The sequence below is a fragment of the Brachycentrus maculatus genome, unplaced genomic scaffold (genome assembly GCF_059751285.1).
Source record: "Brachycentrus maculatus isolate JH-2025_06_01 unplaced genomic scaffold, ASM5975128v1 h1tg000370l, whole genome shotgun sequence".
NCBI lineage: Eukaryota > Metazoa > Arthropoda > Insecta > Trichoptera > Brachycentridae > Brachycentrus > Brachycentrus maculatus.
Window position 1 is genome coordinate 192,501 of NW_028281119.1, and position 22,500 is coordinate 215,000.

At 28.8% G+C, this 22,500-nt stretch overlaps 1 protein-coding gene across 1 annotated transcript in view; it reads left to right on the forward strand.

The window, feature by feature from the left end:
* The window catches only part of LOC148303349 (tetraspanin-2A-like), a 160,233-nt gene extending 143,412 nt beyond the window's left edge, over nt 1–16,821 (forward strand). The window contains exons 4-5 of the mRNA XM_088270016.1: nt 15,063–15,248; nt 16,100–16,821. Coding sequence (XP_088126142.1) covers nt 15,063–15,248; nt 16,100–16,183 — 270 coding nt within the window. The 3' untranslated portion in view covers nt 16,184–16,821. The remainder of the gene's footprint in view (nt 1–15,062; nt 15,249–16,099) is intronic.
* Nucleotides 16,822–22,500: the final 5,679 nt, after the last annotated feature.

The following is a 22,500-nucleotide window of genomic DNA, read 5'->3' on the forward strand; positions in this document are numbered from 1 at the left end:
CTTGTCCCACAATTTAAGTAAATACATGAATCAGTGAGTCATCGATAATTCTTCCGTTTCGCCAACACAATTTGTTTGACCAAGTTCCATCGTTCAATTGATCCGATCTCAGGGGACAAATCACAACAAGGAACAAATACAGATTCTGTATTCATTATCCTCTAATATCCGCGTCATTAGAGAAAAACTCTTGAATAATATATTCTTAATATTTAAAGCTAGCAACCTTTTTAACCTCCAGACCATTAATGACAGCTTAAGATATTTCAATATAAATTTCTGAAGTTTGTTCAAAGTTCACATTGGGTGTAGCATTTTAATCCGTTTCTTTGGCAAAGCATTCTTAAACAGTATTAAGCAGGATGTCATCTATTAATAGCGCCATCAGCAGCATATAGCCAGCTTACGAAATGTATTTTGGAATATTATAAAAGTTTATAATTTAAAATAACATCCGTCCTAGAATTTAACAAAACATTCAAATATTATTTTTCCCTAGTCGGTGCTTATTTCAGATTTATTTATTACTTTGATACAAATAACCAACATTCTCAAAAACGTTCGTCTAAGATATTGTTTGAAAGGAATGAAAGGACGATAAAAGGTTAATTTATTTCTCACACTCAAAAGTTTTGAAAATGTTGATTATTTCAACTGTTCTATATAATTGACTAATTTTCGAATAAGTAAATCCCGTTTTACTTTGTAAATTCACCCTCGTGAAATGGTCGCAATAAACAAACCGGGGTTTTATTCCCGTTTTCGAAGTAAAACATCATTTAGAAAACATTTCTCCAGTATGTGAAGTGTAATTTATCAAGTTTTATCTTTATTTTATTTCCCTTTTTGTGTCGTCTAACGAACGCCTGCTGTTCTGGGAACGCCATTCGTTGGTTGTTTAGCTTCATTTCAACTTGCTTGCTTCTATTTCACTATTTTTTAAGCATGGCCCATTTTGGGCATATAATCGAAGGATTAATTTATTTCGAAAGAAGTTTTTTTTTCATTATTTCATTTTTGGATTGCATAAATGGAAGAAGGTTAACAATTTATTGCAAAATAATAAAAGTTTTTTGACCAAAACAGTGTTGTATAAGATTTTGTTTGATTTTGTGCTTCTGAGTTTTGGATATTTTAGTACGAGCTATTAAATTAAATTTAGTAGGTACTATTAATTTTAGTATTTTAAAGTGTGATTAATTTGATTCGTGTGCTTTGCTGGAAGATGCTTTCTTGTGTTATGTGAGAAAAATTCTTAAATGCATCTATAAGCATGGTTTTACTATATATTTTTTTTCTGTCATTTTCTGTAATATGTTAAATATTTGGACTGTAAGAATTAACTTATTTATTGACATTAAATTTTGGGTTTGTTTGAAGTATTTTGTTTTTTTTTAAGCTGTCATCAATTATCAAGTAAATTTATGAAAGAAATGGAGGATTTTGAATATTTTTTCTTATAATCAACAATGTCGTTTCCATTCTTCGCATATAATATTCAAAGTCAGCAATTTCTGTGCAATAAATTTGACCATTTCAAGAATATCACGACTGCGAACATTAAATTTAAAATCGCTTACCAAGTCCACGGAAAATGGAAATTTAAAGCACCTCCAAGTACCAAACGCAGCGATTCTGCATCACCATTAGCGCTCGAATGGTACATTACACGGCTATACACTCACATAATAATATAATAATATTCAAGCTGTAGGGATATTATTTTATATGGAAAGTATTACAGGGTTTCTTCTCGGGAATTAAATAAAATACATCTCTATTTTCTTTTGAATGCAGTACGTTTTCTGAGTAAAGCAATGATTGTAAACAACTCGTGATTATTTAAATTTTGCTGTTTATAACTTTGACTGCAAATCTTTGAAAAATATTTGTTTTGGTACGTACTCGAAATTCTATATATACTAATTGATAATTCATATATGGCATAAGTAAAGTATATGACGTTCACAAATATGTGTTAAATCGTTTAAAAAATTTAGTGACAGCACATATTACGGGCGAATAATCATATCCACCCCCATATTGCAATTTAGGCACTTTTTTTCTCAGGATAACATATTTACAAATCTATAATCAAACTCGTATTCATTTATCTTTTAATTATAAGCACGATGAGAAAGTTTTACTATACTACTCATTAAAATGTATATTTTGGTTCTTTACGCATCACAGTAGTGTGTTATCTATCTGCAACATTTTTTTTTGTATTCAGTAGTCAAATATCTTAAAATATGAGAAAATTACATTTTACAAAGTATACACTTATTGTCTAAAGAATGGTTAAAATGAAAATTCGTGGTACACATGGATAAAAAAATATTTTATTTTTATACACGTATAATGTATGTGACGATTTCTGACGTCATAATTTGGGTTAGGTCATAAAAAGTATCTCCTCTATGTCTTTCTTGATTGCTACCATTTTTTATAATAATATTAAACAAAATAAAACACGATGTTGTTATGAATCATCATAACTAATTACTGAAAAAAAATGGACAAAAAACAAAAGATCTATCTTCAAAATAATTTAAATTACGTTTTTTTATCAGAAGCAAAACTTTGTGTACAAATAACTATCGAAAATGTTTACTTGTTTTCTTTTCTCAACTCAAAAAACGCGCGATTCTTCGATAATTGTTATACAAAGTAAACTGAATGTACTAAAAAATATCTTCATAAAATATTTTTCGTTCCAAACAACAGATAACAGCAAACTTTTTGTTTCGTAATTAACAACCCGGCTCTGGTGGGGCATTGCAAAACGTGATGGTATTTGAAATACAGTTATTAGCCAGGGGTTGTTTTCCCAGGGTGGCTCACGTACCCCGCAATGGGGATGAAGTTTTTCTGATAGCCCATTTTCCCATTTTTGTTTACATTATATAAGTGGCGAAAATATTAACGGACCCGTACGTGACGGTTGAGACGTGGTAAGAAAATAATTAGGTAGGCTGCCTACGCGGGGGGTATTCTACGTGGTGCCCTAATAATAACGGATTCTTGATTTTTAATACGCTCGCGAAAGTGCGCCTATTGGCCGTAAATCTTAGGCCGTATTATTTATTACAACACTATATTAACTCGCTGCGTGACCGATGCTTTAATAAATATGTATATAAATTAATATTTTCTTGTAATTTTCAAAATTCCAAGTAGATATAAATTGCAAATTATGTTTTAATTAATATTATTATAACTTTATATTGTCTTTTGCATCCCCATCGTTATAATAATTTTAAATTTTATTTGATTTCATCATTTAGCTAAATGTTTATTTTTTTAATTATTTTATTTTGAGCGGGTACCTTAAATAACAAAATTAAAAAAAATTAAAAAAACTTGAAACTAAAACCTTCATGAATGAATGTTTTTAACGATTGTGGGACCTAATTGTTCATGTTAAGAAAAAAACTTTATTTTTTATCATCATGAAAATTTTACCTTATACACCTACTGGGAAATAAAGTAATTTGTTTATAACAATTACAATATATTATACGTCATTTTTACGTCTCAAAAGAACTATTGATTTGTTTTTTTATGGTAAAAGTTATTACTCCTTATATTATATTACATACATGGGTTTAAGTTTTTTTTTAACCTATTCAACTTTTAAGATTATATTGATGTGATTTTTTTAAAATAATTTCTAAATTCCATTGAATTATTGAAAATCAACTTATAAAATAATAACAAAACAACAGACCTTTAAGCAAAATCAATCAAACAAATTATAAAGAATCAAGTAAATTGATATTTTAATTCAAAAGAAAACATTTATTATTTTTATGAAAACAGTTTATACAGATAGAAATTACCACAAAACAACTGCCAAATCAACTGATGAAAAAAAATACCCTTTTATCCTACATATTATACAAAAATTATACTTTACAGCTGTAACATATCGTAGTCGTATAGGAGAAAGTGACCAACTGACAAAACGTAAAATTTTCAGGAGGGCCATTTAAGTCTTTTTTGCTTGGCAAGAAAATAAACACCAATGCAGTTAGTCATTTTTAACAAGTTAATATATTATACTTCCAAGTTTAAAATCCTTTGGGATTTTTTCAGGGCAATATCAAGCTAGTAAGATATCAATTAGTCAATGATCAGGTTTATGTGAAACAATGCATTTGGTCACTTTCTCCTGTATGACTACGATATTTATAACATTTATTGTTAATTTAACGTTTTATTAATTGTACATAATACTGTAAAGATCCTTTACTTTTTTTAATACCTACTTTAAATCAAAACTACTAATAATTATACAAAAACCGCGAAAAACAATTCCTATAAGTTTCATACAAATCGTTATGTAAATTATTGGCATCAACACACCATGAGAAATAATTTCAGAATATTTGTCCTAACTTATCACTGACCATAGCAGGCGCAAGGGTCGGGGTAAGGTTAATTGATGGCCCATCAATCTTAAGGCGACCTTAGGCTTGCGGAAGAAGCCCGGATCACCTTCGTAAGCTTAGAACACAGGATTAGCCGTTTATTTACTGTCCTGGCTACTGGCTAATACAGAAGTATTGTGGGTCCGGCAGCTCAGAGATTGATTATGAGAGATTGTATTTAGGATTACGATAATGAAACAATCCCCTAGCGGAATTGATCACCTTGAACTCTTGTTACAAAGTACCATGTTTATTCGAGCTTCTTGGTGCAATTCAGGAGACCAAGCGACATTCTCTTTTGCCAAAAATATCATTATTTTTCCTTGTTTTTAAATCTCGACTTTCGTGTTTTCTAATTCTATTTCTAAATTCTATGAAAAATAACTCCTTATTGGAGAAAATCCATATTTGGACATACTCAAAACTTAAATAAATTAACTGGTTTAATTCAAAACCTAAATAAAACATTAAAAACGCATTTTCTAGCTTCTTAAGATGGTCGGTTTTACAAAACCACTATGCTTTGTTTTGCATAAATACATATGTTGGTATGAACATTTTTCTAAACGTTACTTTAAAATTTTCATTTAAGTTTTATTTAGTAAATACGACTTTTTCGTGAAACCTATTATGACACGTGTTTCGATATATTCCGCATCATTTTCAATCACAGTTAAGGTATTTATTAAGTAAAACTTAAATGACAAATGGATTGTTTTCACCACAAAGTGACTGCCAAATCAATTAATGTAATTACTTTTAATTCTTTATTCGTCATTATAATTTCTAGATTATCAATTACTTTAAAATAAAAAATAGGCCATAAATTCAAATGGACATACGAGTTAGTAAACTGTCTAATCAAAACGGGTCTGTTAATTTTTCACCTCATTTACCCGTGACATTTTATCCCTGCGTTTGTCAGGCTATTTCTCAATACTTATGGCCCATATTAATCAGATTTATGCAACTCGCTTTCGTAGCCTCGTTGATCAATGGCGTCTAATTGCAGTGCCGTTTTGATGCGAACACAACCAATGTACTAGCACCGATATTTCTAACACTGGCACTGCCATCCCTATCATTTGAAACGTTTCGGGCGAGAGTGATAAGGACGGGGAGATTATCAAACCCGAATTCACACTGAACTCGTATACATATCTAAGTATACATATAATATATATTGATATTGGTGAAGGACAGTCCCATTACATCAATCTTCATTTGCCTTTGGACATATCCTAGAATGCAATCCTATCAACGTGCTTTGATTTAGTTACACATATGACCAAATGGCTGTTAAATTATTGAATACAAAACACATTAGTATTATTTACAATAATTTTATGATTAAAATACTAAATTAGCTAGTTAAAAAATATCATGTTTTCGTCAGAATCTTCTTAAAAGTAGTTTTTTTTCTTAAAACACACTCTGGTCAAATAAATAATATTATAATAAATTATTAAAAATTTATAATCAATAGATGTCTTAAACTTTAATGAAAATTTATTATTTACCCATATTTGTTCACAATTCTTTGTTATATCATTTTTTCTTTTTTTGTCGTTACATATAAACAGATATGATAATTTTGATACAAATTTAATTGCCTTTTGGCGCTGTAGATCGTCCTATATATATAAAATATGCCGCAAAAGCGGCAAGTATTTTAAACGTAATAATTACCCGCTACAGGGAAGAAAGTGTTGTTTAATAATTTTTTTTAATAAACTAAATATTTTTCAAATGGAGAAAAAACCTTCAAGTTTTACCTTAAAAGATCTGTTGCACAGTAAAAAGTTCAATAAGTGGTTTGATATTTTTTTTTTAATACATTTTATTACATTTTTAAGTTTTCCTGAAAACGATTAAAACTTTTAAAACAATTTCCTGAAAAATCAAGTTTTTTTTAATATGACGTTGTTGAAAGTAGTGAGCGATATGTTAAATGTCCGAGTTCATCATGGCATCACTCGTTTTGTCCATCATTGCACAACTTACTTTCATCATTGTGCAATCGATTTGCTACTAACTGACCCATAGGCCGCGGTCAAGACATGAGAAGCAAGCGCCAAATATAAAGGAGTTGGCAAAGTGTCAACGATGACGCCTCTTTCCATTATTTTGACTTTCGACTGCTTTTTTTGTGATTGACACTTATCTCCTTTCTAATGAATGTCAGTGATAGCCACTACTGTCCAATTTTTGTATTCTATCTCATACCTTATGCGGTTACAACGATTTATGAACCCATATTATCATATTTTCATTTTAACTTTCAAAACTATAACATAAAGCGTCCCCCAAAAATTAATTTGATTTATTTAATTTAATCTAAAGTAAAATTGTGTTTGTTTAAATCCAAAAATTCCGAAAGTAATTCAGCGATTGTTAAGAAATACTGACACGTTTTATTCGATTACGCTTTAGTTTTTGTTTACCTGTGACAGGCGAAACCATGTTTGTTTAATCGATTTTTTAGACCTTATGGCAGCGCCGTCCGTCAACGTGACTGTAGCATACGCAAAACTTAACATTGATATATAGAGACAGCGTGTTTCTTGACATTTCTTAGCATTATGGAATGAAACATTAGAAATGTGTGTTTTTTTCAATCAACTATACTGAACCACCAACCAGTTATCTTTAAATTAAAAAAATCTTGTTATCTACAGTTATAAATCCTTATAATCTGATAATTCTCACTTCCATAAAATTGTAATATTTTGTATTTATAATTTGTTTTGTAACCTGCACTGAGCTTACCTTATTTACACATTTAAAAGATAAACATCTACGTAAATATTGCACGTACAAAAGAAAAACGAGTAAAATTAAGATTTACCGGTTAAAATTTCAGGAACCACCGCGGCCACATTTCAAATCCTATCGCAATTATCGCCTAAAATCATAAATCCAGCCCTGTTGACCGTAACACGGTTCCTTGGTAATTATAACGTGTCCAGAGTGAGTCGGTAGCTGGTACAGGACTCGGAGCGCGCTGTTGTGGGCTGCGGCCGCGCTAATTTATAACTTGCGTGCGGGTCGCTAAACTAGCGACATCTGGGAGCGGACTTTTTCTCCGAGGGCCGACACTTGATTAATGGCGTACCCGGATTCTATTTAAAATTTCACTTCAATTTTATTCCGACTGTTTTAGGTGCGCGGCACGTGAAATATTGTTTAGTTTTTCTGGCACGCCGCTGCCTAAATTCTGCGAAATTACGCTCTTTGGCCCGGTAATGTGTGTGTGGAAATTGATAAATACGCCGTCTGGTTACTAACCAAATTTAATATCCGAATATTTGCCCGCACGAACGTAATTATTATCTCACATTTAAATCAAAATTATATTTTTAGACCTTAACGAAGCGAAGAGAACATTTTACATGGTCGGCTAGCCCGTAGCTTTCACCCAGCTTTATAACAAACACACTGGCGATAACATTTTCGAAACGATGAGGGTGCATAATAATATATGGAAATTCCTCACATTAAAAATATCCTACAAGTTAAATGAAAATAATTTTGTGATTTTCTTTGTAACATATTTTACGAGATTTTTAAAATATGTAAAATAGGCACTGATACTTTTGAATCGTGGAAAAAATCTCTTGGACAAAAACAAATTACTCTTATTTTTACATATTCAATGAAAAACAAAAAAAATATAATTTACAAATAAATGTTATTTTACAAGTTTTAAAAGTATCTTAACTTGATATCAAACATGTTTCATTTTCCCCTTTTTTATCATATGAGGATGGATCTAAGACCATCTCATATATACCAGAATATATGGTATATACATATATGGTATACAGGTTTCAAGAATTTATACAATATGGATGTTTAATAATGGGCAGAATAGTGATCTTTATACAAGTGTAAAAAGTGAGTGAAAATGCTAGGTCGTAAGCCTTACATTTTATTTCATACAATAAAATACATAAAAAAGAAGGAATGATACATTTTTCATATCAAGTTGAGACACTTTTAAAATTGATATCTCATTCGCAGGGTGAATAATCCAGTGTCCGATATAATAAATAATATAAACATATTTGGTTCGCCTCTGTAGTGTAATGTTCAGCACGCTCGGCCCCCTTACTGGAGGTCCCAAGCTCGATTCCCAGGGAGGGGGTCAAATAAATATATAATTTTTACTGTAATATTTATTCCATATTACCCTTGACTGGTGCCTAGAGCGGAGGGCTGATCACCTTTCATTGATATGTTAACGATCAAGATAACACAGCATTTTTATGATGCAATACCCTGTGCACCATCAGGTGCGGATGAGGGTTGAATTAATATTGGTTGATAACTGAGCAAATTTGTAATATTTACTTTGACTTATAACCAACTTCAAAATATAAAATCATAACTTGATAAATTGTTACTCGACACCTGAGATTGTTAACAGATAAACGTGTAGTTGATTGTGCAATGCATGGCTGCGGTTTTCGATCTTATAATGTAAAATTGTTCGTACATAATGTAATAATATATTCAGAATGCAAAGCCTCCCGTTATTTCAGAAGAGCAAACATAAACTCAATTAATCACACAGAATTTGATTTTCCGAGCGCAAGGGCCAGAATTGAGTTCCGATATGCGATAGCCGAACCAATATTTCACGCCGGCATACGTAATTCCTGAAATTTCCATACTTATAGGCCCGTTCCATTATTGCCTCCAAGTGCAATTATCGTTCAGGTGAAGGCAACACGGGCATATGATTCCGTCATTGAGCCACTGATAGAACCGAAAACACACCGCTTTATGAATAGACTACATGATATCGCATTATTGTATTTAACCGTAATATATCGGGGTGCAATATATCTGTAATATTTAACTTGCATATTTCTACACAATGCTTTTTTGAATCGGGAAAATGTGTTTTTTGTTCATAAACTTGAATATGAATAGGCGTCTATATCTGCGAAATATATCTATCACCTGACTTGGTACTAAATGTAAATTATTTATTATTTTCATCATTTGATTCGGCTTTCACTTTGTGGAAGTAACTTTATTTTTCAATAAAGACACTATTTATAATTTATATGTGAAGCACTTACATTGTTATTTACCATTTTACAAATAGAATCTTACTTTGTTTTGAAATCACTTCAAATATTTTATTATAACTTAATTATAATATTTACTGGTTTCGAAGCTAACCGCTTTTTTATCAATACTGATTAGTATTAATCAGTCTTGATAAAAAAAGTGGTTAGCTTCGAAACCGGTAGACATTATAATTAAGTTATAATAAAATATTAAAAGTGCTTTAATACAAAGCTACATTTTAATTTTAAGGTATTATTTGGTTAATACCAATATTTCAGTATACCAAATACGGTGTTTAAAAATGATGCAGAAAACATCAAAATACGTGTCACAATAGATTTTAAGAAACAGAGGTATTTACCAAGTAAAACATAAACGAAAACTGTAATTCTCAGTTACTTTTCAATCAATTTATTATTTTTTGTAGAATAAAAAATATGTACGAAAATTATTGAAACGCTCAAGGAGTTTTTTAACCGTTATCTACGAGATAATGAAGCAACTAGTTTTATTACAAGAATTTTTTTTCCAGCCAAGTATTAATTTCATTAAAATTTATTATTAATTTTATGTTTTTAATTTCCTGTGCATTTCGGTAGGTCTCGTACCTAGTATACGTTACACGATTTTCAAATTAATTATTAACGTTTGTAAGATTAATAGTTAGATGATAACACTTTTTATAGCACGCGACGTACTGCGCTATACACATTAATTAATTGAAAATTGAACTTTGAAAAATGTTGTGTTTTACAAATATTTTTTAATTAATTAATGATACAATCAGCACACCTTTTGATAATTATGGTGATATGTTTTATATTTCTTTGAAATACGTTTTAATTTATGATACATCACCATATTTTTAAAATGGTTTACACGCAAGGAAAAAAATAATTTCCCCAAGTATAAATTTTTCAGTACCCAACAAAATAATATATGATTTTTGAAATTAAGTTTTTTAATTGTTATCAATAAATGAAAAATATTTTTCATATTATTTAAATATTATTTATTTCGAACGACAATTTTTCATAAAGAGTAAAAGTAAAAGCACATCAAAAAAACAAACTATTATTATTGATATACTCGTATGTTCCATCGTATTGAAGGGAAGCCATGTCTACCTCCGTGGTGTAATGATAAGTAAAATAAACGTTTGTGATTTTACAATCTAATATTTATTTAACATTACCCTAGACTGGTCCCTGAAGGGAAGGAATGATTGCCTTGGCGTCATGTAAGTAGCAATCAAGATAACACTGCGTTAATACGATGTAGTGCCCTATGCACAACTTGGTGCGGATAAGGGTAAAAAGAACGTATGTTTCATGTTTCAATCAAAATTTAAAATTAAACTTTAAAATTCGTTGAATTGATCATGACGTCACTTTTCCCTTCTAAAAGTATTTTAATATTTTACTTGGAAGAGTTTTATGATTTGATTATTCTTGTAAAATTTATGAAACTTCATTCTTCGACAAACTTTGTTGTTGGCCTTTCTGAGAGGATTCATTTTTTATGCTTCTCCTTATTTAAGTTAGAAATTCTATCCTGTTTATCGCTATCATCCTTCAGAGGAAAGATAACATGGTTTAGCCTTAGAGCCAATTTCGTGTTAAACAATCACCGCGTAAGCAAGAATTTTTGAAAAATGGACGAAGTTTTTAAACGTGATTTAGAAAAAAATAAACTCGAAGTCATCCCCGAATGAAACGGCGAACGTAAAAGAACTTACCTTGCAAACCGTTAGTGTATTTTTTTTTCAAATTTTCCTACTAAATTGTATTTTAACTTCGCGAAAGATGTTGCCGTATTGTAACAGTTTCGTTTAAAATTGAAGCGAATTTATGTACGTAGTTAACCGGACGACAAAATATATTTTTGAAAAAAGGTTACTTTGAAATAATTCCTAATAATGCTCCTTGAACTTTCAGACACAAAACATAAAATGCGTTACTATCTTTTTATAGTATTCTTTCTAATTTCATTACATTTAACGGTAATTACTTTACATTATTATTCATACAAATTCTACTTGTGAAGTTTATTTGTGAATAAATAAATATTTGTTTTAACTTATACAATTTCAAAAAATTTTATAATTGTTAACTTCAATAATGAATTATTGACGAGTTTATTTTGAAGAGACTTTAAGAGGAGAACCCATTGTATGGTGCCCTTTTATTGGTTTGTTATTAATGCGTTTCTCGTTCATTTATTTTTATTATTCTTTTATTTTACTTCATGTGTAGATTTTACTTTTAACTTCAGTAAAGTTGTTTTTTCATATACGTCGTGTTAAATTCAACATTATTTTGTAAAAAAAATGACATGGTCTTATACTATGACAAGAAGGTTTGTCATTTATTCATTAAATTTAATATGAACAACTTAAGTACAGATTAACTTATCAACACAACGTTTAGAGGAAACATTTTATTTATATAAATTATTGAACAAGTCATTTTGAACCTCTTTTAATTGGTGCAAATTTTTCCTTTGTACTCACACAAAAGGTAACGCACGCCTACGTGTCATGATATCTAAGAATAAGTAAAAACTATTGTGTATCGGTAGATACTCGTTCATTTTATTAAAGTTAAGAAAATGAATTAAAACCATTCGAAAAATAATGTATTCTATAATTTAAACCCTATTTATTAATTGATGGTGTACGTGATCATTTCAATGTTTCGAATCAACATCAATCTACTATTAAATGTATGGTACGTAATTAAAAGTAACCACATTCACTATGCATGAGAATAAAATATTTCTGACTAGCATGACCATGTCGACGTTTCATCATAATTTATTAAAGTATTCAACGGCCCCCTAAACAGTGCACAAAGTTAGCAAAAGATTGATGGAGTTTCATTACCTTTACCGAGAATTATTAATATTGAATACCAGCTCGATCAATTTGCTTGCCATTAATATGATTCATAACATTATATGATGTTTTATTAATGTCAGCCACATATTTGCATGCGATGCATATTCCAATATATTATCGTGCGATATATTCCGTTATTCGTTTTGATTACTTTATTTTGAATAATAATCCCATCATTTGAATCAAATAAAGTAATTTAAAACACGCAAATAAATATTGAAGCGAACGATTTTGCATTCAGATTATACCTACATTTGCCAGTTCAACTGTGTAAAGTGTTTACTTTTTAGTCCAGTTGCCATATACAAAACATCCGAAATTGCATTAATTAAATAGAGTATTTGTATTTCTTTTATTTTCTAAGTGGGACATTGGTATTTTAAATTCAGATTCCAGTTAGTTTACGCAACAAGGATTCCAGCCCTGTTGCGTTATACGCCATCGTAAATTTAAGAGTGAATCGTTTTTTTTATCATATAACTCACTTTTTTCATTTACAACATTTTGAATGTGTCCAAATACTTGTAAAAATACAAAATCTAGATTCTCTCTAATTACAGGAGTTATTTTCAAATTATTTTTTGACATCTCATCAAAGATGAAAAAGAATAAGGAAGTCTGGGTATTTACGGGGCCGACAACCGTCATAGGCTGGTTTAAGTGATCACTTTACACACTTGTAACATTCACCAATTCTACCTATTATTGACAACCACACTACTCAAATTCTTGGAAGTTCTATATATATGAACCAATTTAAAACATTATTTTTGAATCACTAGAACTTCACTAGAGGCCTATTGGTGAGATGAGAGGAAGCTTTTTACTTTTTTCAATTTTAAGCAATTGTAAAAAAAAAAAATCTAGAACTTTTTCAGTGAAGTAGTGTTTTATTAGGATTAAAATGATTTGACTTAGATCATTATAATTTTAAGCGGAATGTGATAATTAATTCCACACCTACGGTAAATGAAAAAAGGAGTATTTATGAAAATTGTTTCTTTTAACAATCGACGACTCTATGATGTTTCATAACACTGAGCTTGATATTTCAAATGTTTTGAAATCGGATCATATACATATATATATATGTATATATATATATACATATATATAGAGCCATCAAGAATTCGAGTAGTGTAATTGTCAATAATAAGTAGAATTGGTGAATGTTACACGTGTGTTAAGTGATCACTTAAGCTAGCCTGTGACGGTTGTCAGCCCCGTAATGCCCAGACTTCCATATTTTTTTTCATCTTTGACGAGATGTTAAAAAATAAACCAAAAATTAATTAAGAAAAATGGAAAATTACTAAATATCGCTTCTGTTCAATTAGTTTAGAAATGGTTCATGAAAGATTTTGTGAAATGGTTTGTAGAAGTATATAAACACTAAAGGTTGTATGTATAAAGGAAATAAATTAATTTATAGTAATTGAATGCCAATCTATCAATTTAGATTATTTAGAACCAACAAACGTTTATACAAAGTGTGATGCCATATTTTCATTCACCTTTTGATTTCATAATTGCTTAAAATCAATTAATTACAGATACACAATGGCTTTATACGCGTCAAAGATTTCAATTAATTCGTTTATTATAATTTAATTAATTCCTGTTGTTAATAATCAACACCTGTTTCTAATATGGTGAGTAATTGGTTGCTTTGTCAGATGAAAACACTAATATGTATATTAATTGAAAATGAAGTTAAAAAAAACAAATGCAATTAAAATGTAACTTTGTTTTAAAATCAGTAAAAATATTTTTTTTAACTAAATTATAAGGTCTATAATGTCTTAGTACTATATACGTTGAGTGATTGGAAACATATTTAATAACGGACGTTTAGAAATATCGTTTACATGTGTATTTATTAATTGTAAATTATTATTAATTGCCTTTTTAATTTTTAATATTTCTAAGTTAAATTTAAGTCTTCTGTTGAATGCAACATCTAACATCTCAACATCCCTGATCCTTTTTTATTGTGACTACTAATCAACACAAAAAATAAGCGCTTGCGATCTACCCAAGCTCTTTTGCCTAGCGACCAAAATATTTTGAATTTTGTTTAGTAGATATGTTTTAGTATTATAAAGAAGCGGTTAGCTTCGAAACTGGTAGACATATAATTATGCTATAATTAAATATTTATTTTATTATTATGATTTTAAAACAATGTTACCTACATTTTAATTATAACATGGAAAATCACAATGTAAGTGCCTGTAATATAAATTATTTTGTAAAAAACATTTTTTTTATTCAGCTGCACCACTGATTTAGAATATTGTATTGAGTTCACGTATGTATAATAAATTTTGTTTTTTACGTGATTTCCTGATCTATTTACGTGATTTAGGTGAAAAAATTAAATTAATATGTATTTTTTTTATAAATTTTCGACCTTCCGGACAAAAGTAAATACGTACTATATATGAAGTACTTTCTTGCATGGAATAAATCTAAATCTAGGAGGCAGTGAGATATCAGCGCCTTGTAACAACTATAGCCGTTTTTTAACACCTACTCTACTACCCTATCTACTATTTTGACGAATGTCTGATCATACATTCGTCAAAATATCAATAAATTTGAGTTGAAATTACTTACATAAAAATAAACTAATTTTCATTTCTTAGGTTGGATGCTGCGGAGCTGATGGACCGAATGACTACATGAACATGAGGAAACCACTTCCAGCAGAATGCAGAGACACTGTCACTGGGAATGCCTACTACTACGGATGCGTTGAAGAGATGACCTGGTATCTTGAGGAGAAGTCCGGATGGTTGGCCGGTATCGCCATGGTAGCTTGCATGATTCATGTAAGATTTCTTTTTACATTCATGTCACATAGATATTTAAGCCGTTCATTCTTTCCTGAACACCATCTTCTAAAAAACATAAATTAAACTTTGCATTGACTCAAGTTTTGACGGATCATGGAGCACTTCGAGAACACTTATTCCGTTTTAAAATTACACAAAACTCTTCAATTAATATGGTGAGACGTCATCACAAGACGTCTTTCATTTAGTACGGGTATGTCGAATTTAAAAAAAAAATCAAATAGGAAACAAAATGTGTAAAAGAAAGTATGCAGTTGACAAAAATAGATGAGGAAAAAGAGCATAAAGATCTTAATCATGATCAGATTTGGTGGTGTCTTATTTAGAAAATACGACAACACGAATAATATAAATAAAATAGCTTTGTGACAAATCTTGACTGATATAAGATATTAAATCTGTTTTGCCTATTTATAGTATTGTTGTATTTATTGTATTGTTTTTAGGGATCAACCTTATTAATTTCTTTTTAACTATACACATCCACTTTCATTTTTTAAATATTTATATGCTTTAAATCCTTGTTTATTATTATGTTGCAAGCAGAATTTTCTAAGGCAACTAATGAATATTAAAAAATAATAACACCATCTCTTATCCGTTGTAAGATTTATGAAGACTGAGGCCCGAAATAGGGATATTTAATTTCACTCCAGCCTCAAAGTTCGTCTGACAGGATGTCTATTTTCGTCCAAGTCTTCGGATTCACTGAACTTTGTTGTACACAACCTACTTTTCAAAAACTAAATATATCTAATCTGAATATTTTCTCAAATATTTACATTTTTTTAATATTTTAAATAATTTAATAATTATTTTTATTTTAGGTGATAAACAGTGTTATGTCACTTATTCTCATCCAAGCAGTGAAAAAAGAAGAAGAAGAGGTCAATACAGCATACAAACGTTAAAAAATACAAAATATTTCATAGTTTTACATAATTAAGTAATTTTTTATATGTTTAAGATTTTACAATCTTTAAAACTGTATTTTTTAGTATATGCATAGAAATAGGATTATTTACAACCAAAAATAGTACACTGCAATATTTTGAGTGCATATTTCAAGTAAATATTATATTATTGAATCGAGAAACTACAAAAATATAATCTGATTCTAAAAAAGGAGAACATTGTTTTCAAGTATTTTATTTAAAAACTAAATGAACAATTACACTACCATAACATTATTTTATATAGTGATAAGCATATAAATTAAAAGTTTAAAATATTTGATAAAAAAGTTATTTTGAAAAATTTATCAATTTAAACAATCATAAAATGTTTTATTCTGGTCAGTGTTTTCAAATTCAACAGTAATTAATAAATATTAACAAAAAATTTAAAATGCATCAATATTTTTTGTTTGCTAAATCAGAATTAGTTTTTAAAATTTGTATTTATTAGATATCAAAATGCATCCAATTGTTCTATTTCTATTTTCAAATGAAACCAATGCTTAATGAAAATAAGGTATATTTTCTACTTTTTACTATGTTTGTGTGTTAGAAAAAAAATTGTAGAAATAAAAATGACGTAAAAAATGTTTTTTGAATTGTTTTTATTTATTGCACCTTTTTTCAAGTAATTTACTATGCAGATAGGATTATACAAATTTACTTACTTTTCATCAAAGAAAGTCGTTCTCGCTCATCAGACAATATTTCAACAATTTTTTTTTCGATTTTAAATGTTTTTTTGTTTTTCGTTCTTCCATATTTCGTAGTCATACTGGGGAAAGTGACCAAATGCGTTTATTACAAAAACGTGATCATTGATGTTTTGATATCTTACTAGCTTAATATTGCCCTGAAAAAATCCCAAAGGAATTTATACTTGGAAGTGTAATATATTGACTTGATAAAAATGACTAATTGTATCACCCAATTTCGGGTGCTTCGCCAATAAATAAAAAAAATGACTAACTACATTGATGTTTATTTTCTTGCCAAGCAAAAGTGACTTAAATGGTCCTCCTGAACATTTTACGTTTTGTTAGTTGGTCACTTTCTCCTGTACGACTACGATTTATTAATTATTTGTTATTATTATGTCATCAGTGTGTCTATCTTTCTTTGAAAGTACACATTTTTTGTTTAATATTAAAAACATGCCAAAAAGAATTTTTGACATAAAAATATAACCTCATATTTCAAATATTTCAGCTCAAATAAATCACAGGATGGACATGACAATGGAAATAACATGCATCTAAGCATAATAAAAAGAAATATCATATCTAGGTATCGATTACATATGGAAAAATATGTTTTGAGAAAGAGCAGATAACTTTAACTAATAATCATAAAAATATTATTATCGAGCTTCTTGTTAATTTTTTTTCAGTTTCAAACCAAACGTTTATTTTCTTAAGGTTTATTTTGAAAAAAAAATCATTTAAACAATATGAAAGTTATCTAAACTTCGTAATTGACTCGTAAGATTTTCACTTCCGGGTTTTTTATTCAGCTATTCAGCTAGTCCTCTCGTAAACCTTGTATAGAAACAGTAAAATCAGACCTACACTCCAGATTGTTTGTATCTAGAGGTGAAATATATTTCATCAAATACAGATGATTAGTTACTTAGTAAAGATACTCTGAGCGAATAACATAATTGATATATCGGAAAAAAGAGGAAGAAAAATAAAAATCATAATTAAAGCTTAAATAAATAATATAAACTCAAAATTAAATACAAATACTGTATATTTTTTTTTCACTTGAAATCATTTGAAAATAACTCACATATATGAGATATTTCATTTGAGATATTAAGTACCTCATAAAAAATATTTGTTTTGGAATGTAGTATGATGATTTTCATGTGATTTATTTACGTTATTTAAGTGAATTCCAATTTAATAAAGTAAATAAATAAATTTGTATTTTTTATAAGCTTTCAACCAAAAACAAAATAATTATAAACTGTATAAGATAAAATATTTTTTAACTAAGAATCATTTGAAAATGACTTATATGAATATTTTTTGAGATATTCAGTAATAAAAATATGTTTTCTTTTTTTAACTAGGCATCTGAAAACTACATTAACATAAACAATTAATTCAAATATTTTATGTTACATAAATTGTATTGTCTACCCACCATAAAAAATTGTTTCCTAAAAATCGTTGTATAGTTTATTTTTTCTCACAGACATAATAATACAATAAAGCTATTCTGAAAAAATACACTGTTGCCTTAACGATAACAATTTTTCCACCCTTAAAAATATTTTTTTCTCGTTCGAAAATTTCCTAAAACACGTCATATAAAGAATCCATTATTGAAGCATCTGTTCAAAAAATACATGCAAATCCTTTTCTCGGGTCCTTTCTATTTTCAGGGATAACGTTTCCAGGGCATCCAATGTGTAAGTTTTCATACAATTTTCCGCCCCCTCCCCTTTCCAATTGTATTCAATCCGCCATAATGGATTTGGTCGTCCCTTTGTCTCTTCGCTGGCAACTTATATTCCAAACGTGCTTTAATCAGCAACGGGAAACCAAACTGGGCGCGTTCCGCATACACTGGGGGAAATGTCAACATATACACGTCACATTATTTATATTGTAAGTGAAAACAAACATTGTTTTCCCGCATTTCTTTCATCATTCAATCTCTCACAATAACTACATGAACAAAAGTTCTTGATATGATATATAAAGCTTCACTCACAAATGATGATAGCTGATACACAGATAAACATATATTTTGATATCTTTGGAAAGGAGTTGCACAAAAAATTATGAAGTCATTTTAAACTCAAATTGTTTTTTTCTATTACCTTGAGCCAAAAATATTTTGTAATCGCATTGTAGTGGTAAATGCGTTTATCTACCATATTAGATGTCCCGATTTCAATTCCCAGTGAAAGGTCAAAAAAATATGGGTGATTTTCACTCTCATGTTTATTTGATATCACCCTTGACTGATACAAGTGCGAGATTAATCACCTTGACTTCATGCAAATTAACTATTAAGATCGCATCAATAGAGTGTCCCTTATGCACCATTAGACGAAGATATGGGTTAAAAGAAAGAAAATGAATATAACAATAGCTTTTAATAAATAATAAGCACATTGTTTTTGATTATTTAATAATTTATGGTAGCTGCTAAATTTGTATACAAATTTAGCAGTTTATTTTATTTGTTAAATTTGTAAATAGAACAAACGTTATGTTTATGATACCTGAGGCTTAAAACTGAGCATCAATATACCTCTTAAATTGCAACGATGAAAATGATAAATTTTCCACCATCATTTAAAATAGTTCATAAAATAATGATTAATTTTGTAATATTTAAAAAAATACATCAATATGTCAACTCTATATTTATTGTGTATATTTAATTCTGTATACAAATAATAAAATACAATTTTAAAAAAATTCAGGACACAAAAATAATACAGCCAAAATCTCACACAACTCATAAAGATAAAAAAAATATATTTCAATAAATTGTGTAGCCAAACAAATGCTCATATACTGTACATTCAATTTCACGTTCGGTGTTTCAATAGGTTATCTACCGTTATGAAAAATATTTTATACTTTGGTTTACAAAATTTATAAAGAGGTTATAAAAAATTTGTTTTTATTTTCTTGGATGAACATCAAAAAAAACATATAAATACGATTAATTGTCCTTTCGATCACATTTAAATGTTGAAAATTCTCACCTCTTTTTTTTTTAACGATAAAAACAACTCTAAGCATCCACTTTATTATTTCAGTAAAAAGACAGTTAATGAAATATTTCTGGAATCTTTTTTTTCAAAATCTTTCTAAAGTATGGTTAAGTCATGCAAAAAGTAAAGCTGTGTGTATATTCACAAAAGTTATTTTTATAGACCAATCGACAGAGTATTTTCCAATTGGAATATAAAGGATTTTATTCAAGAGTACTGGGGTCATAGTGCTTTTGTTTTGTATAAATGCTGTAGTTCACTTTTTATACTTAAAAGAAATAATAAGTTTTCAATTATATACAAAATAAGGATTTTAATAATTTAATAATAAGTTAAGATATTTATGTAAATAAAATTAGATTGTCGAACAAAAACGTATTCAGAATATTCTTTGACGATTATTTGTGATAAGGAGAGGAAACTTATAAAGAAATATTTAAAATTGATTCCATGTTTCAGGTCACGTATATCGATATCGAAAGCTTTGGAATTGTAATCGAAATTCTGATTCTATGCAAATACCCTCCTTAAAGAGACGTGTCGCCTTTTGTTTAAAAAAAACATCTTGTAAAGATTTTTGTTTTCCTTTAATAATATAAAGTTTATTTATTAGGAAACTTAGGGGGAAGTTGCCCTTAAGTTGTTATTACTTTGTAAGTTGGGTCTCTCATATTTATTGTTTTGAACCTTCATTAGTATGCTTGAAACGCATACTAAGTTTAGAAACTTAATTTAAGACAGATTTTATTTTGCATACCAGAATATTACAACTTGATATAAATTGGATTGATTTTTTTTCTGCATAAAACAATATAATACAGACAATTTCATATTTTTTACAAAATTTTATGGTTACACACGTATTTACTGTGTCTCTTATCACTATGCACAAGTATTAAAAAATGCAGACTAAAATAACAGCTCTGTTATTTTTCCGCATGAATTTTATTTGACCAGCAACTGAGTTTCGTCGTAACCGACATCATCACACTGGTTACGACGTAACCCGGTTGCTGGTCAAATAAAATTGATGTGGAAAAAACTATATAGTTATTATTATATTCTGTTAAATGCAGTTCCACCTATAAATGTCAGTACAAAACATAAAACTTATTTTAATGTTTTGAGTATTTACATAAAGTTGATTTTTTTCGAAATTAACATTATTTATAATTTACATAAATAAATTCGCATGCTGAAATCAATAATCCAAATTCACTTAAACGTTTATATTACTTAAAAATAAAATTTCAGGTACAAATATAAAAAAATCGTAATTTCTCTTTAATTTATTAAAAAACAAAATAAAGCTTCAGAGAACTTTAATAAAAGCAACAAGTACCCCCCTCACATTTCTAATATTTCTTTATAAACGAAGTGGTTCTCATAAAAATAAATCACAGAGCGAAGAATACAGCAGAACGTGTGAATGCTCTCTTCACATTAAAAGGACCACTTAATTAAAAGCAAAGGACTCTAAGGAAATACGAGCTATGAGCAAAGGAAAATTTTACCATGCATAGGTAGGTACCTTTATGGAGAAAAAATCTTTGTTCTGATGCTAAATGAAAAACTTGCTCAGACATAATGTAAATATGCAAACTTGGACCCTAAAGCGAAGTTTTCATTTTGTCCCCAGTGAATAACGTCTAGTTTATTAAAAAGCTTTATATTTCCATCTCAATATTATAATGTTTATTTACTCTAAAATGTTCATACAAGTTTTAGTTCCACAAAAAGTTTCTTTCCCAAAATTACCGATGTGACTTCGGAAAATACAAGTTTCCAAGTATTTATAGTGTTTATCTATTGTTGAAGAATGTGTTATGCTTTTCATTCCTTTTCATTCATTTATTTTTTTTCAAAAAAGTTTTTTTGAAATTGTATTACACTTTCGAAAAATAGTTCTTTGCTGCTTATATCTGAAAAAAGAAAATATTTGTTATTGTTTAAAAAATTGGTTTCATTAAATTTTACTTAACCGTAAAGCTTTATTTATGCCGTTTACTCAGAAATGATGAAGTTTTGATACTTCATAGAGCAAATGTAATAATAACAAATATGCACCTATATTTTGTTTATATCATGTTATTTAATACAGATAAGATCTGGAATTTTCTATTGAAATCTGTCTAGATTTATACATTTACTGATTTGGCTGTTCAAATATGTACCTTTATTTATCTTACATATTTAATATTTCGATACTTAATTGTATCTTTTATTTTGGCTCAAGATTTTTATTCTTTTGTCCTTTGTGTAAAATCAACACAACATATATCTTTTTTTTCCGAGAGTATGGATGTTATTGTACTCCTATACATATATGTACATACAAGTTCACATATTATTGTTTGCATAACTTGCATGACGAGAAAAGCTTGCAAATTATTTGAGCAACGAAACCGGGTTAAACAAAGATCAGATAAAGCTTCTACATAATTTCAGTATTGATTGGTTGAAAAATTTCAACCCTTTAGATAATTTATGCGTTTCGCAAACTACGATATTAATTCGTGAGGGTTATCCG